General features: G+C 39.9%; 4 protein-coding genes across 4 annotated transcripts; 3 read left to right on the top strand and 1 right to left on the bottom strand.

Annotated features, from left to right (window-relative positions):
- Nucleotides 1-961: 961 nt before the first annotated feature.
- Nucleotides 962-3254, top strand: BDBG_01502 (enoyl-CoA hydratase). The gene is made up of 2 exons (XM_002628548.2): nt 962-1676; nt 1733-3254. The coding sequence occupies exon 2, from the start codon at nt 1981-1983 to the stop codon at nt 2854-2856; it is 876 nt and encodes a 291-aa protein (XP_002628594.1). The 5' UTR covers nt 962-1676; nt 1733-1980; the 3' UTR covers nt 2857-3254.
- A 274-nt stretch (nt 3255-3528) lies between these two features.
- BDBG_16400 (uncharacterized protein) lies at nt 3529-4542 on the top strand (the record flags this gene model as incomplete). Its single annotated transcript, XM_031724360.1, has 2 exons — nt 3529-3631; nt 4424-4542. The coding sequence occupies 2 exons, from the start codon at nt 3529-3531 to the stop codon at nt 4540-4542; spliced, it is 222 nt and encodes a 73-aa protein (XP_031576517.1).
- A 25-nt stretch (nt 4543-4567) lies between these two features.
- Nucleotides 4568-6517, top strand: BDBG_01501 (ribokinase). Its single transcript, XM_002628547.2, has one exon. The coding sequence runs from the start codon at nt 4754-4756 to the stop codon at nt 6125-6127; it is 1374 nt and encodes a 457-aa protein (XP_002628593.2). The 5' UTR covers nt 4568-4753; the 3' UTR covers nt 6128-6517.
- A 3908-nt stretch (nt 6518-10425) lies between these two features.
- On the bottom strand, nt 10426-11723 carry BDBG_16399 (uncharacterized protein; the record flags this gene model as incomplete). The annotated part of the gene is made up of 3 exons (XM_031724359.1): nt 10426-10433; nt 10691-11238; nt 11692-11723. 3 exons carry the CDS (start codon nt 11721-11723, stop codon nt 10426-10428), a joined length of 588 nt encoding a protein of 195 aa, XP_031576516.1.
- Between the last annotated feature and the right edge of the window lie 1276 nt (nt 11724-12999).

Raw genomic sequence — 12999 nt, 5'->3', positions numbered from 1 at the left:
ACGAGTAGAACGCAGCCCCGCAGTACGAAATCTAGGATGGTTTGCTCCCTTGGAGCAACACCATCGTTTCAGTTTCCGCTGGCCTAGGGAACATAAAAAGACTGCTTGAGAAATACATGTAGCCCCGACTACTAAGGTACCCAGCAGCTCTACTCTCATTCCAGATAAAATTTAGTATACGTAAGTACATACAAAGGGCTCAGTCGTAGACTTCAGCTCCCGAAAGTCACCTTATGCCAAACGCTAGTCTGTGACATTATTCGAGATATTAAATACCACTGTGAAAAGCGGCCCGTGAGCCTACTCTGTGTAGCAACCTCCACAATTGTTTCCATGTTGTGTTCCCTTGCCAATGCGTTACACAATCACATCTATCGCATCTCCCATAGGACTTCGAATGTGACATTGTGAGAGGTGTGTTGAAGTATCCGAGCACGTTTTCTGTTGTATGGTTACCTTGCCCTCGTGTTCTATTTTCCCAGTGCTATTTATCAGCTTCAAAAATCTGATAGACATATTTATATGTATATTATTTGAGAATACCGGTTGGTGCATTACCTAGGTTAGCTACGGAGGGTACTGAGCAGCGATATGGGAGAGTTACACGCACTCAATTGATTGGGACGCAACCGCGCGAGGGTTCCGATCTTTTCCCTCGTCCTCTCGTATGGATGCAGCATCTGTAATAGAACCAGAAAACTACGGGGGGCCTTTTTCCAGTTCGTAGCCGTTGGGCGGAACAAAAATACGTTTACAAAACGTCTATGCCGATGATGATCTTATTCTAAGCGCCGTCAACCTGCGCATGTAAGATGTAACTAATGCATACGCCTGAAAGCAAATCCTTGTCAATGTCGTCACATGAAGGGAAAAGAGTAAAAAATATAATCTGTACAGATCTGTAGTCCCCACAAGGTTGTTAATGGGGAGTCATCTTTTAATTCTCTTCTTCAGTCAACGATCTGAATATCCCTGCTCTTTAGCTTGATTGGTTGTCGTAACTATGCGGAGGAACGAACCCCAGAAAAAAAATGATAGTTCGATATATATTGTCTTGAGACTATGATATCCTCGGAGACAGAGGGTACAATAGCTCCAATCCAAATCCAAACGATGAAGAGTTGCATGAGCAGCAGTGATGGCAGTAATGGCCTTTGCTGATCCACCCATATGCAAAATGCATGTTCAGTCTGAGACGAGGCTGAGGGAAAAAATGCACACCTAGATTCTATTTGTATGTGTATATGTACATACATACATGTATCTATAGTCCACGTGCTGCCAATTTTCGTACCGTTATGCTCCCGATCAATGTCACTCTCTATGTCAAACCTAGCTGATAAACCTAAAAAGAGGATAGCGGAGAGGGGGGGAACGGGGCATGAAAACAAACTGCGTTCCCTGGAGCAGCGTAGGGAGGGGAAGCAGACAATTATAAAGGAGGGGAAATATCAGTCTTTAGTCTGGGACATGTAGAGGTGTAGGGAAGAGCCTCGAATACAGCATAAAAGCTTCGCCTGTGGAATACGTTACAGTGCATGCAATGGTTAACTGTAAGGCTCTCGTGATTTCTGTCATGGATGTAAGACATTTCTTACACCAGTCGGATATCGAGGAAGCTAAAGGGTATCTGGACGGGTTTTCCAACAGGGGTTTGTCGGGAAGTCGTCAGCTATGTAAGTTCTCGTGCTACCCCCTCTGTTGACAGTGATGTTGGCTCATGCGCATACAGTGGGTTTGTGAGACGGACGGATTATGGTAGATAAAGACGGGAGAAGACAAGGAAAGGAGTCTTTGTCATTTCTTGTTTCATCAGCCTCAGCTTCCACGGGTTCTGCGGAAATAAAATATGACATTGGCCCCTTTTTGCTAAATCAGCATACTTCTACCTCAATATATCGAAAAGTTCCCAAGGGAATGTGGCTAAAAGATCCCCCGCAGAAGTGACATCAGATAAGAACAAAGTCAAGTTTCTAAGCCATGAACAATCCAACGGACATGTCGACCTTTCCCACCCAGCCAGGGAGCGCAGACCCGGAGCCTGGTGCCATCGTGATAACCAAGCTGAATGAGGGCATAACGACCATAGCCATGAACCGCCCAAAGAAACGAAATGCCATCGACATTCCAACTGCGAAGAAACTCCACGCTGCATTCCTCGACTTCGAAGCCGACGCAACTCAGAAGATCTGCGTCTTACACGGCAATGGAGGCACATTTTCCTCCGGCTTCGATCTGACGCAGCTGACGAATTGGCATGGACCGGCATCGAACATAGCTCATCATTCCAGTATCACCAGGGCGTACTTCGAGCCTGTTCGTGGTGAAAATATGGGACCGCTCGGACCAACTCGAATGCATGTTCGAAAACCAGTGATATGTGCTATCTCCGGCCACGCCGTTGCTGGTGGTCTAGAGCTGAGTCTACTGGGAGACATGAGAGTAGTAGATGAAGACGCTATATTCGAAGTATCTTCTCGGAAATTAGGGGTACCGCTGCTCGACGGAGGAACAGTCAGGCTGCCGCAAATCGTGGGTCTAGGGCGAGCTCTAGATATCATATTAACAGGGCGTCCAGTGACAGCAAAGGAAGCTCTGGATATTGGGTTGGCGAGTCGGGTGGTGCCGAAGGGTCAATCGTTGGGCGAAGCGATGAAACTCGCACGGATACTCGCATCCTTCCCGCAAGAATCTTTGAATGTCGATCGACAGTCGTGTTATTATGCTGTATACCACGCACATTTGCTTGAAGACGCGTTGTCTCAAGAATTTGATGCAGGCACCAGAGTCAGCGACATGGCCATTGAAGCTGGGTTGGCATTTGTTCGGAAATCGCGGAGACAGTCGAAGCTTTGACCAAGGAAGCAGCTGCCAGGGCTACTACAGTATTTTGGTGATGCGCCAACGGCTCTCGGGGAAGAAATGATGAGATGGAGCTGGTTCGTTTTCTTTCTTTTCTTGTTGATCGTCTCCAAAATGTCCCATCCTTTTAACGGCTATAATTACTGTATCATGCTTCTTTGGACTTCAGCCTTCGGCCCCTTTAGATTCGATTCGCTGCCATACTAGCACATATCGCACGCTTCGCATCCGAATTAGCAAGATTAAATAGGGTTTTGTACGAGCATTTCCTATTGATTTTCTTGTTTTGTTCTTTTTCCTTGATTCTTTCTGGTTATGTTAGGCATATAGTTAGGAACATTAGTCCATTGGTTAGTTAATATCAATTTACCAAACCCTCACCTCTAACTGTATGTGCAATCCCTTAAGAGTCAAGAGAAGAAATCAAAAACCAGTGAACGTAAAACTGCATTTGGATATGAAACAGCTGTGAATTTACCCGAGAGGGAAGGGCGTGGTTTACATCGTAAGATTCGTGACCCAGCCGCTTAACTATTCTTTGCAGCAGCACAACGTAATAAAATTCAGTTTCAATGATGAGAAGTCCATCAGGAAGACATAGCTGTTTTTTTGTATATGTGTATATATCGATGGCTCATTGGGCTCCGACAACAGGTGCTCTGCGCGATGGCTGCGGTCCAGCAAATAATGACAACACCTGATGAAAAGTCAGTCAATAGGATGAACGCGCACTGGGAACTTCTCCACGACTTACTTCCATCTAGTATACGTATGTCTATTTAGGAAATGGAAGATTAGATGATTGAAATATAAGAGAGACGCAGTAACTAATTTCGCCCCCAAGAACAAGTCAAGTTGTCATCAAGTTGCGGCACAGAGCCGCCCGAGAATACGGCAGCCTACAGCGTAGACTGAGTAACTAATAATAATAAATACCTCCGACAAGTAGTTAACTACTTCATGAACTTTGGATCCCACTCGCTTCCTTTTTTGGATGCCCGTAAACAACAAATTCAACCGTCAGCGACTCTGAACACAACGCAAACAGAGAGATGGACTTCCTCAACTCCTCCTTCTTCACCAAAACGGGCCATAAGAGCTTGCCAGCTGCTGCAGAGGCTGCCTTTCTCTCAGAGGAGTTCAACAAACATCCACGGCCCACATAAATTTGAGCCGTCTGTGGTGGTTGAAGAAGTCCTAACTCTTGTATGATTGGAGAGTTTATCAAAACTATTGTGTTCATTTATGAGAGATTATTTCTTTTGAGCCAGATGCTGGTGACTCAATTTATCAGTATGCACGTATCCCGCAATTCTATCAGAGTTGCCCACTGAGGTAAATATAGAATCCATCAACCGCACGCATGTTTGCACAATTATGTCTTCACAACCATCCCTCAATCAGGGTCTTTTGAGAATGTGAAAGCATTCAATGACTGGTTTTCTTCTCTGCCTCAAAGCTGGCTTCCTGATTCAAAAGAGATATCGGGATCCTTATCAAGACTTGTATTGAGATAATATTCTAATTTCATCAGCTGGTCGCCCATGTGTCCTTGCTCTAGTTGATTGGGCTCATACTGGCTGGTACCCAGAATACTGGGAGTATTGCAAGGCCTTATACACACCAGACTATAAGGAGGAATGGCGCAACGTTGGGATTCCTAATTTCTTAACCGCGTAACGAGCTTGAGTTCGCTGTTATTGCTGGTTGGAGGAATCTGGGTCGCTGCAATTTCAATTGCGCACTTGGGGGGAGGAGAGTCTGTGACCAGCGGGGTAAATAACTAACTACGGCAGACAAGTAACTAGTTAAGTTAACTAAGTAAGTTGCTTAGTTACATAACTAATTCCTAACCTCATCGTTTCCCATACTATACTTCGAGTTTCTAACTATGCAGACAGACCACTCGCCATTGAAAGAACAGAATCACGTCTATTACAACCGAAGATTATCCTTAATCACCATACCTACCATTGAAAAACTAAGGACGAAAAACTCCCAGGAAAAACCAAAAATGGTCCCCTCAATCCGCATCATCGGCTCCCTAAACGTCGACATGGTCTCTGTGACCCCGCGCTTCCCCGAAGCAGGCGAAACCCTCACATCAACCTCCTTCAGCATCCACGCCGGCGGCAAAGGCGCCAACCAAGCAGTAGCATGCGGCCGTCTCTCGCGCCCCAAACCCACTAACACCACTAACACCACCACCACTACCGCCACCACCACCACCACCACTACCACCATCACACCAACCATAAGCCCGGCACACATCCACGTCGAAATGCTCGGCGCAACCGGCCAGCTAGACACGCACTTCACCACCCTCCTCCAACCGACCCTGCACAGCTCCGGCGTCCACACCTCCCGCATCCGCCAGATCCCCAACGCCCACACGGGCGTCGCCGTGATAATTGTCGACACCTCCGCCGGCGGCGAGAACCGCATCCTCTACTCCCCCGGCGCCAACTATGCCGGCATGCAGTGTGCGCCGGACGTGCTTGAGCTGTCGCTCTCGCTGACGCCGGCCGTGCCGGATGTGCTGGTGTTGCAGGCGGAGATTCCGACTGAGACGGTTGTGGGGATATTGAGGGGGGTGAATGGGTGGAGGGAGGCGAGGGCGAAAGTGGAAGGGAGGGGGGTGGGGATGGAGGCGGATGTGGAGGTTGTGTTTAACCCTGCCCCGGCGCCCGAGGGGGGCTTGCCGGTCGATGTGTATGCGGCTGTTGATCATTTGGTGATGAATGAGACGGAGTGTGAGATTATGGCGCCGGCGGGGTTGGTGGAGGAGGGCGCGGGGCAGGAGAAGGAGACGGCGGCAACGTCACCCGAGAGGCGAGATAGGATTGCGCGGCATTTTCATGCATTGGGGGTGCGGCATGTGATTGTTACGTTGGGGGCGAAGGGGGTGTGGTATAGCGCTGGTGATGCGGGGAGAGATGTACAGGAGCGAGGACAGGGAGAAGGAGATGCAAAGGGAGGGTGGGTAAGGTTTGTGGGAGAGGTGCCGGCGGCCAAGGTGGAAAAGGTGGTTGATACGACAGCGGCGGGGGATACGTTTGTGGGCGGGTATTCGGTGCAGATTGCGCGGTGGAAGGAGGCTAGGAGGGCGGCGGGCCGGGGCGGAGAGCAATTGACGGTTGAGGAGAGGCAAGAAAGGTATGGGTCCGCCATGGAACAAGCTGTTAGATGGGCAACGAGGGCGTCGGCGAGGTGTGTGGAGCGGAGTGGAGCGATGGATAGTATACCTTGGGAAGATGAGATATGATTGTGGCTTTTATAAAATAAAATAAAAAAACGGTATAGTACGGATTGATATAGAGGAACATTTTTAATGAATAATGGATATCATGTATTTTATGTGACACTGTACATAGCTTTTACACACTTATGTTATATAGATAGCAGAATCCCAGGAGGTTCACAAGTTCCATTTACCAGGAGAGGCTTGTTGAGTGGAGGAAGAACTGTGCACTCTCTCCATCAAATAAATTCACTGCCCCATTTCCATTCATTTATTTAATTCATATTTTGTCTGGGTACAACATTTTGTCTTGTGTTTTAATTGTCTTGCCTAACTCCAATTCTAATTCTCGCAATACGAATTCGGGGTTCACCACCACACCACACCATATGCAAATCAGATAGATGGCAGTCCAATCATTGGCCTGAGAAGACTTCTCCTGTCAGCGAGCAAGTACGCTGCGTAAGACGGTATGGCAAAGGAGTGCTCCCCCCCGGAGCTCCAGATGAAACAGGATATTCCAACCTGTTTCTCAGCGTGAGTGGGAAACGAGGTTAACTGCGCCTCTATATGGCCATGAAACAATATCCTGTTGAATAGCGAATCTGTCTTCTAGGAGCAAATATCTGTTAGTTATTGATGTTTGTTCCATCCATTCTAACTATTATTGACAACGAACATCAGAGGCTCACCACCGCCAGTTATCATATCACATGCCATGATGCCATGATGCCATGATCTACAGCTCCCCAGGCAACTATCAACTAGTTATCGATTGGGACAAGCAAAAACCCCCTCCTCGTCCTCGCCTCTTGTCAGCCAAATCCCAAAAATGGGCTATTCCCACCACGCCCCCAGCCATCTCCCCACCTAATGTTGACCAGTCGTTGCGCTATGATTAGCGAGGTGCGCATCACTAAACCGGATGATGTCTGTCTGAAACTCTGCGCAGCATATGCATGCAGCGCGTCGCGTCAATGTGGAAATAATTCAATATAATACAGGAATATTACAGAAAATTACAGCACCCACACACATGTTGGACCTAGGGACGTGAACGGAAAGTTCAAGAGTACGGCAGTCTATAGTGACAAATGTGTCAAATGGCTTTTGTCAATGTATTTTCAGTGTAATGGCTTAATTCCACATAATACTGATTTTATAATCACGCATGAATTGCACTAGTTCTAATGTAGTTAGTATATTACTATATATGAAAGAGTATGTCTTAGCTTTCTCTTATAAATCTCTTATTATATACAGTCTGTAAAAGCCTGTTCAGTGACTTATTATTATTATTTGCGGCGGGCTGCGCCTGATCAATCATATAGACTATTTCATTACACTTCATAGATTCTTCCATTCCTGATCACCGATCCTCAGCCGCTACGAACGCGTGTAATGTACGCTCTGATTCTCAGTCATTCCCAATCACTGATCCTCAGCCACTATGAACACGTGTATATTCTTCTGCCCCGAAGCTCCACCGCGTACATCACCACATATAGACTGGCCGCCGGGACCATGAATTTCATGTTTAGTCCCATTTGATCTGGTCTCATACATTTCTTAGCGTGAATCCCGCTGGGACTGACTATTAAAAAAACATGTAAAGTGACTATATATCAGATCTTAAAATGAAATCATGACTTGAAAAAAATAAGAAAGTGATCTTATTTGATTTCATTTAGTCTCATTCTTAATATAAAGTTACTATTTTTAAACATTTTAAGGTTTTTTTTAGACTATTTTTAATTTTTTAAAAAGTAACACTTTTTAATAATGCTTAAATGAGATTTAAAGTCATTTAAAGCAATAAAAATAATTTAAATTGAGAAGTGAAAATCATGATCTTATTTGAAAAATGTGATAAGAGTAGACAGTAAGTCTCACTGAGATAGTATAAGACTACTATTTAATATTAAAACCATGTAATGAGATCAGTTAAATTGATAATAAGACTATTAAAAAATCTAGTTCTGGTCTCAGACACGGTCACATGATCAGTCTAATCACATATGTATATAAATATTTATCTTAATTACTGATTCTCACACTTTCTCTTTCTTTTCTTCTTTAACATTTTTATCTTTGTTAAATAAGATCTATTAATATAACACTGATCTATTCAGTGTAGATCTCTTACACTATAAAAATGTTCATTATCTTCTTATTAGAAAATGATTATTCATGCATTATCTTCTCATTAGAAATGATTATTTATCAAGAGATATCTAAACATGTAATAACATGTAAGAAATAGAGAAACAGTTAAACAGTTAAGTAGATACTGAGTTCTTAGATAGAAGCTTACTCATCAGTCACTCTGACTCTGTAATAAGATCTTATAAGAGAATATCAGTGAAAGACTTAAGAGTTCTGATACTCAGATATATGAGAATATAATTACATATCTGATGATTGATATAACCATGTCTAATAATAATATGAAACTCTTAAATATAAGTATAGATACAATATCACAGTAACTCTAAGCAATGTTGAAATTATAACAATAATAAATAGCTGATATGCATGCAACTCAACAACTTCAATATGAAGAGATTCAATAATTAACTTATATAATTTCAACATCTACAGAATTAAATATAAAAGTGCTGAAGAAATACTTAGATACTTCTATATATTTTAATACTTCTGATCTCACTCTCTACTCCTTATAAAGAATGAAAATGCTTGTGAAACTGAGTATAAATAAAGATTTCATTAATTCATTAATCAATTAAGATTAATATATTAATGAATAATTAAAGAATCACATGAAACAGAAGTTTTATTTATGAATAGAAGTATATGAATCAGTGTTATAAATATCTGATAATATTATCAAACATCTTGATATTCTGTTCTGAGACACTGTCATGCAATAGAAAGTATTAAATTAATTACAGAGTATTTAACAGAGAAATATTTCTCTTACAATATTTATCTTTGACTTCAACACTAAGATCTTAGAAGTAGATGATCAATCTTGAAAGAATTAAATGAAGATTAACATGCTCAAGAAGACATTAACTTTCAAACTCTTACAGACTCTTATAAGTGTAAATAAAGACTCAACTTATAAAGGCTTCTGCACACAGCTTCAGATATTAAATGATTATCTTATCAAGCTTAAGAGTATATAGAACAGTGATAGAAGATGTTACACTTCAGTCACTTATACACTCACACTGAAGAATAATGATGCAGAGATCATGAACTGAATAGATTCAAATGTCTATGTATAAGCAAGAGTTTTCACTGTTTAAACAGGCTTTTAAGTTTCTGAGATCACTCTCAAAGAAGTCACTGATTGATATTAATATAAAGTATATATCAACTGTAACTGATCAGAACATATTGCTTTCAACTGCTGATTAATCTATGTACCTTCACACTCAAGAGAAAGATCAGTGCCTGTTCACATCAACTACATTATATTAGAGAAAGATTCAGAGAATAATTATAAGATTGTCTCAGTGAAACAGAGAAAAGATTAGCTTCTGTTCAAATTTATAAACAGAAGCTTAAAAAGATCAGATGATAATAATTTAAAGAGAAAATAACAATGAATGCAATTCTTGTATCTACTGTGATTAATAACATGTATAATATGAAGATTATGATAGACAGCAGTCTATACTACTATGCAATGATTAAATCTTCAGTCATGAGACATTATAACCTTCAGTGTATCTTCTTATCAAAACCTCAACTCCTTGCAGGATTTGATGATTCAAAAGATGTTTACATTCATTATATAGTGAAACTAAACATAGATATTGAAGAATATCAGTATGAAGATATCTATATATATAAAGTTGATAATCTTGATTATAATCTTATATTAGAACTTGCCTGACTATCTGAATAAGATATCTTATTAAACACTTGAAACAGGAGTTTAATATTCTCTAACAAAGATAGAATTCATAAGAATGATATTTATAAGACTATGAATCTGACACAGATCTCTGTCAATATCTATGAAATACTCAGAAAAAGAAGTCACTGAAAGAATCACTGATAGCAGAATTATGTGTCAATCTATTTCATTAGTCTGACTGATATTAAAAAGGCTCTAGAAAAGTTATTCTATATTATAATAACAGATTCTTGTATAAAACTCTCTTAATAATATCATGAATATCTAGATATCTTCTGATAAGATAATAATGCTATAAATCTATCTCTCTTATGAGGTTCAGAAGTGAATCACAGTATCAAGTTGAAAAAGAAGAACAGTAAGAACTTTGAACTATCATGAGATTCTCTTTATAATATATTCTGAGATGAACTTCTTCTTCTTCAAAAGACACTCAATGATCTGTTGAATAAAGAATTCATATATATTAGTAACTTTTTCATCACAGTCTCTATTCTCTTTGCAAAGAAATCAGATGAAGAACTCTGATTCTGCATGAATTATTGAGAATTGAACAGATTAATAAAGAAGAATCATTATTCTTTATCTCTTATCAATGAAACTCTAGCTTGTATTGAACAAGCTCAATGATTTATAAAGTTAGATATTATCATCATATTTTATAAGATCTGCATCACTGAAGAAGATGAGTGACTTACAGCATTCTGAACATGATATAATCTCTTTGAATGAGTAGTCACGATATTGGTCATTCAACCGCTCCACCACGAACTCGCTCGATTTTTCGAATAAGAACCCGCCGATAGATCCATCGAAAAGCCCTCGATCATACGAGCATTTTGACCCCATCGCCGACCGCATACCCCGTGTGGTGGTGGAGTTATCCAGCCAAACGTGAACCAGACGTCGTTCGGAACTCCTGCGTGGGATTATCCCCCATTCTCCCCTACCACACCACAACCCCGGGCCAAATTGCCATACAAATTGTAAGGTGAAGAGACCTAGCCGTATGCACCAATCTTCTCGATTTTGGAAGATCCCCGATCTGTAGTTGTGGAGATATCTGAGGAGCGACCTCCGCGAAAACCCTGTCCATCTTTGATGTTCCAAAACACCAACGCCAAGTCCCACCCTCGTACCGCCCTTCCCAATCTGGCCCATCCCCGGCAGAAAAATACAAAAAGATACCTCGGCGATAATATCAAGCACATAACCAACAGACAACGAGTCAACAGCACACCAACAACTATAAAATCAGTATACCCCAAGGTCTGACTGAGCCTTTGATCCCTGCACAGTGAGATATATTAAATCTAGTTTTAATATCTCAATATTCAATAGATTCTGCAAGAGATTGAGAACAGCAACACTAGGTTTCTATTGAATTTAAGAATTAACTCTATATTAATATAATCATTGACAAAGTCTTCTATTTTGAGATATAAATAACCAGTTCCTCTACATCCCGCTGGCAATATTTACATTATTATATAGAAACAGACTTATATTCTCTATAATATCAAGACTCTGAAGAGAGAAAGTCTTGATAGAAGGTATACAGTAGTGTATATCTTAGCAGTTTCTATCTCATTCTTCTGCAGCAGTTAATGCAAAAAAAAAAAAAAGATCTTAGAAATAGTTTTTTACTTCTCTTGAAAAAGTAAGATGTTTTTCTCTGGGTTTTATACAATATTCTTACAAAGAATTAAAAACAGAGTTGTTTTCTGTCATAATTTCATATTCTTTTAAGTAAGAATTACTTTTTCAGTGACTGAAGAGCTTTCATTAATACTTAATTCTTTTTTACACTCTTTATTAACTGATTTGAGTTGCACACTTGTTGTGTGAGGAGAATTGAATGATTTAGAATAAAATTAAATAGTTTTAATCAATTTCTCTGCAAAAAATTAATTTATTTTTTGTCAGTTTTTCTCTCAAAAACTGTTATATTATCTGATTTACTATCAATTGATATCATACTTTTCCTCACTGTATCTCAAGAAAGAGATTATAAAGATTTTATTAATTTATCTTAAAAATCAATTTTAGTTTATTAGATTCTCTTCAAAAATCTAACCTAGTTACTGAACTAGTGTGAAAAAAATCAGATGTTTATACACAAAAGTCTGCTAGTCTTCTTTTGAAATAGTTTGATCAACTTTTCAATTGAAAACAGGCTTAGAAACCTCTTAATTGAAACAGTCTGACCAACTTTTCAATTCAAAAGAGTTTAATAAATATCTTAATTGAATTAGTCTGATCAACTTTTCATTGAGTAAGAACAATGAGTTCAAAAGTACACTCAGTTGATGTGAAAAAAGATGCTTTCTCAAATGCTATTTCTGAGATTGAAATTCTGAAGAGAAGAAAGAAAGAAGAAATAGAGAAATAACAAGTTCTTGAAATACAGAAACTTGAAAAAGCAAGTAAAATTCTTGAAAAGCAGTGTCTGAGTGAGATGAATGAAGAAGTTTTGTTAATTCTTCATACTCAGGCTAGACAACTACAGAAAGTGATCAAGTTCAAACTTGGAATTTCAAACACAGTTTAAAAAACTTTGAAAATTTCTAATACAATCACTGACTCTTCAGTTTACTCTTCTTTCTTTTCTACTTCTTCTTCTTATTCTTCTTTAAATCAGAAGAAAACATATACTCAAGCAGCTGAATCTGCTGTCTCTAAACCTGCTATCTCTAAATCTGCTATCTCAAAGCCTGCTCAAAATTCTGAGAAAACTGAGAAGAATACTGCTCATACTTCTAGTGATAGAAGAGTGAAGAAAAAAATATAAAAAGAGAAAAATCTTCAAATCTCCAGAAATAGAAGACTTATTCTCAAAGTCTCAAATCAGAACATATTGCAGAGAAATAAGCTAAACTCAAACCTTATTTTCAGAATTAGAAATGAAATCAATCAACAGTTCTTCTCTCAGTTAATGACTGATATTGCAGTTCAAAAACCAGTTATAGCTTCAATTAAGTCATTCTTCTTTGAAAACTTCATTATT

Source organism: Blastomyces gilchristii, assembly GCF_000003855.2.
Source record: "Blastomyces gilchristii SLH14081 genomic scaffold supercont1.2, whole genome shotgun sequence".
NCBI lineage: Eukaryota > Fungi > Ascomycota > Eurotiomycetes > Onygenales > Ajellomycetaceae > Blastomyces > Blastomyces gilchristii.
The sequence above is the reverse complement of the archived record's forward strand: the minus strand, read 5'-3'. Positions and strand labels throughout refer to the sequence as shown.

Coding starts and splice junctions, on each gene's coding strand:
- BDBG_01502 (XM_002628548.2), top strand. CDS start 1,981: ATGAACAATCCAACGGACATGTCGACCTTTCCCACCCAGCCAGGGAGC.
- BDBG_01501 (XM_002628547.2), top strand. CDS start 4,754: ATGCAGACAGACCACTCGCCATTGAAAGAACAGAATCACGTCTATTAC.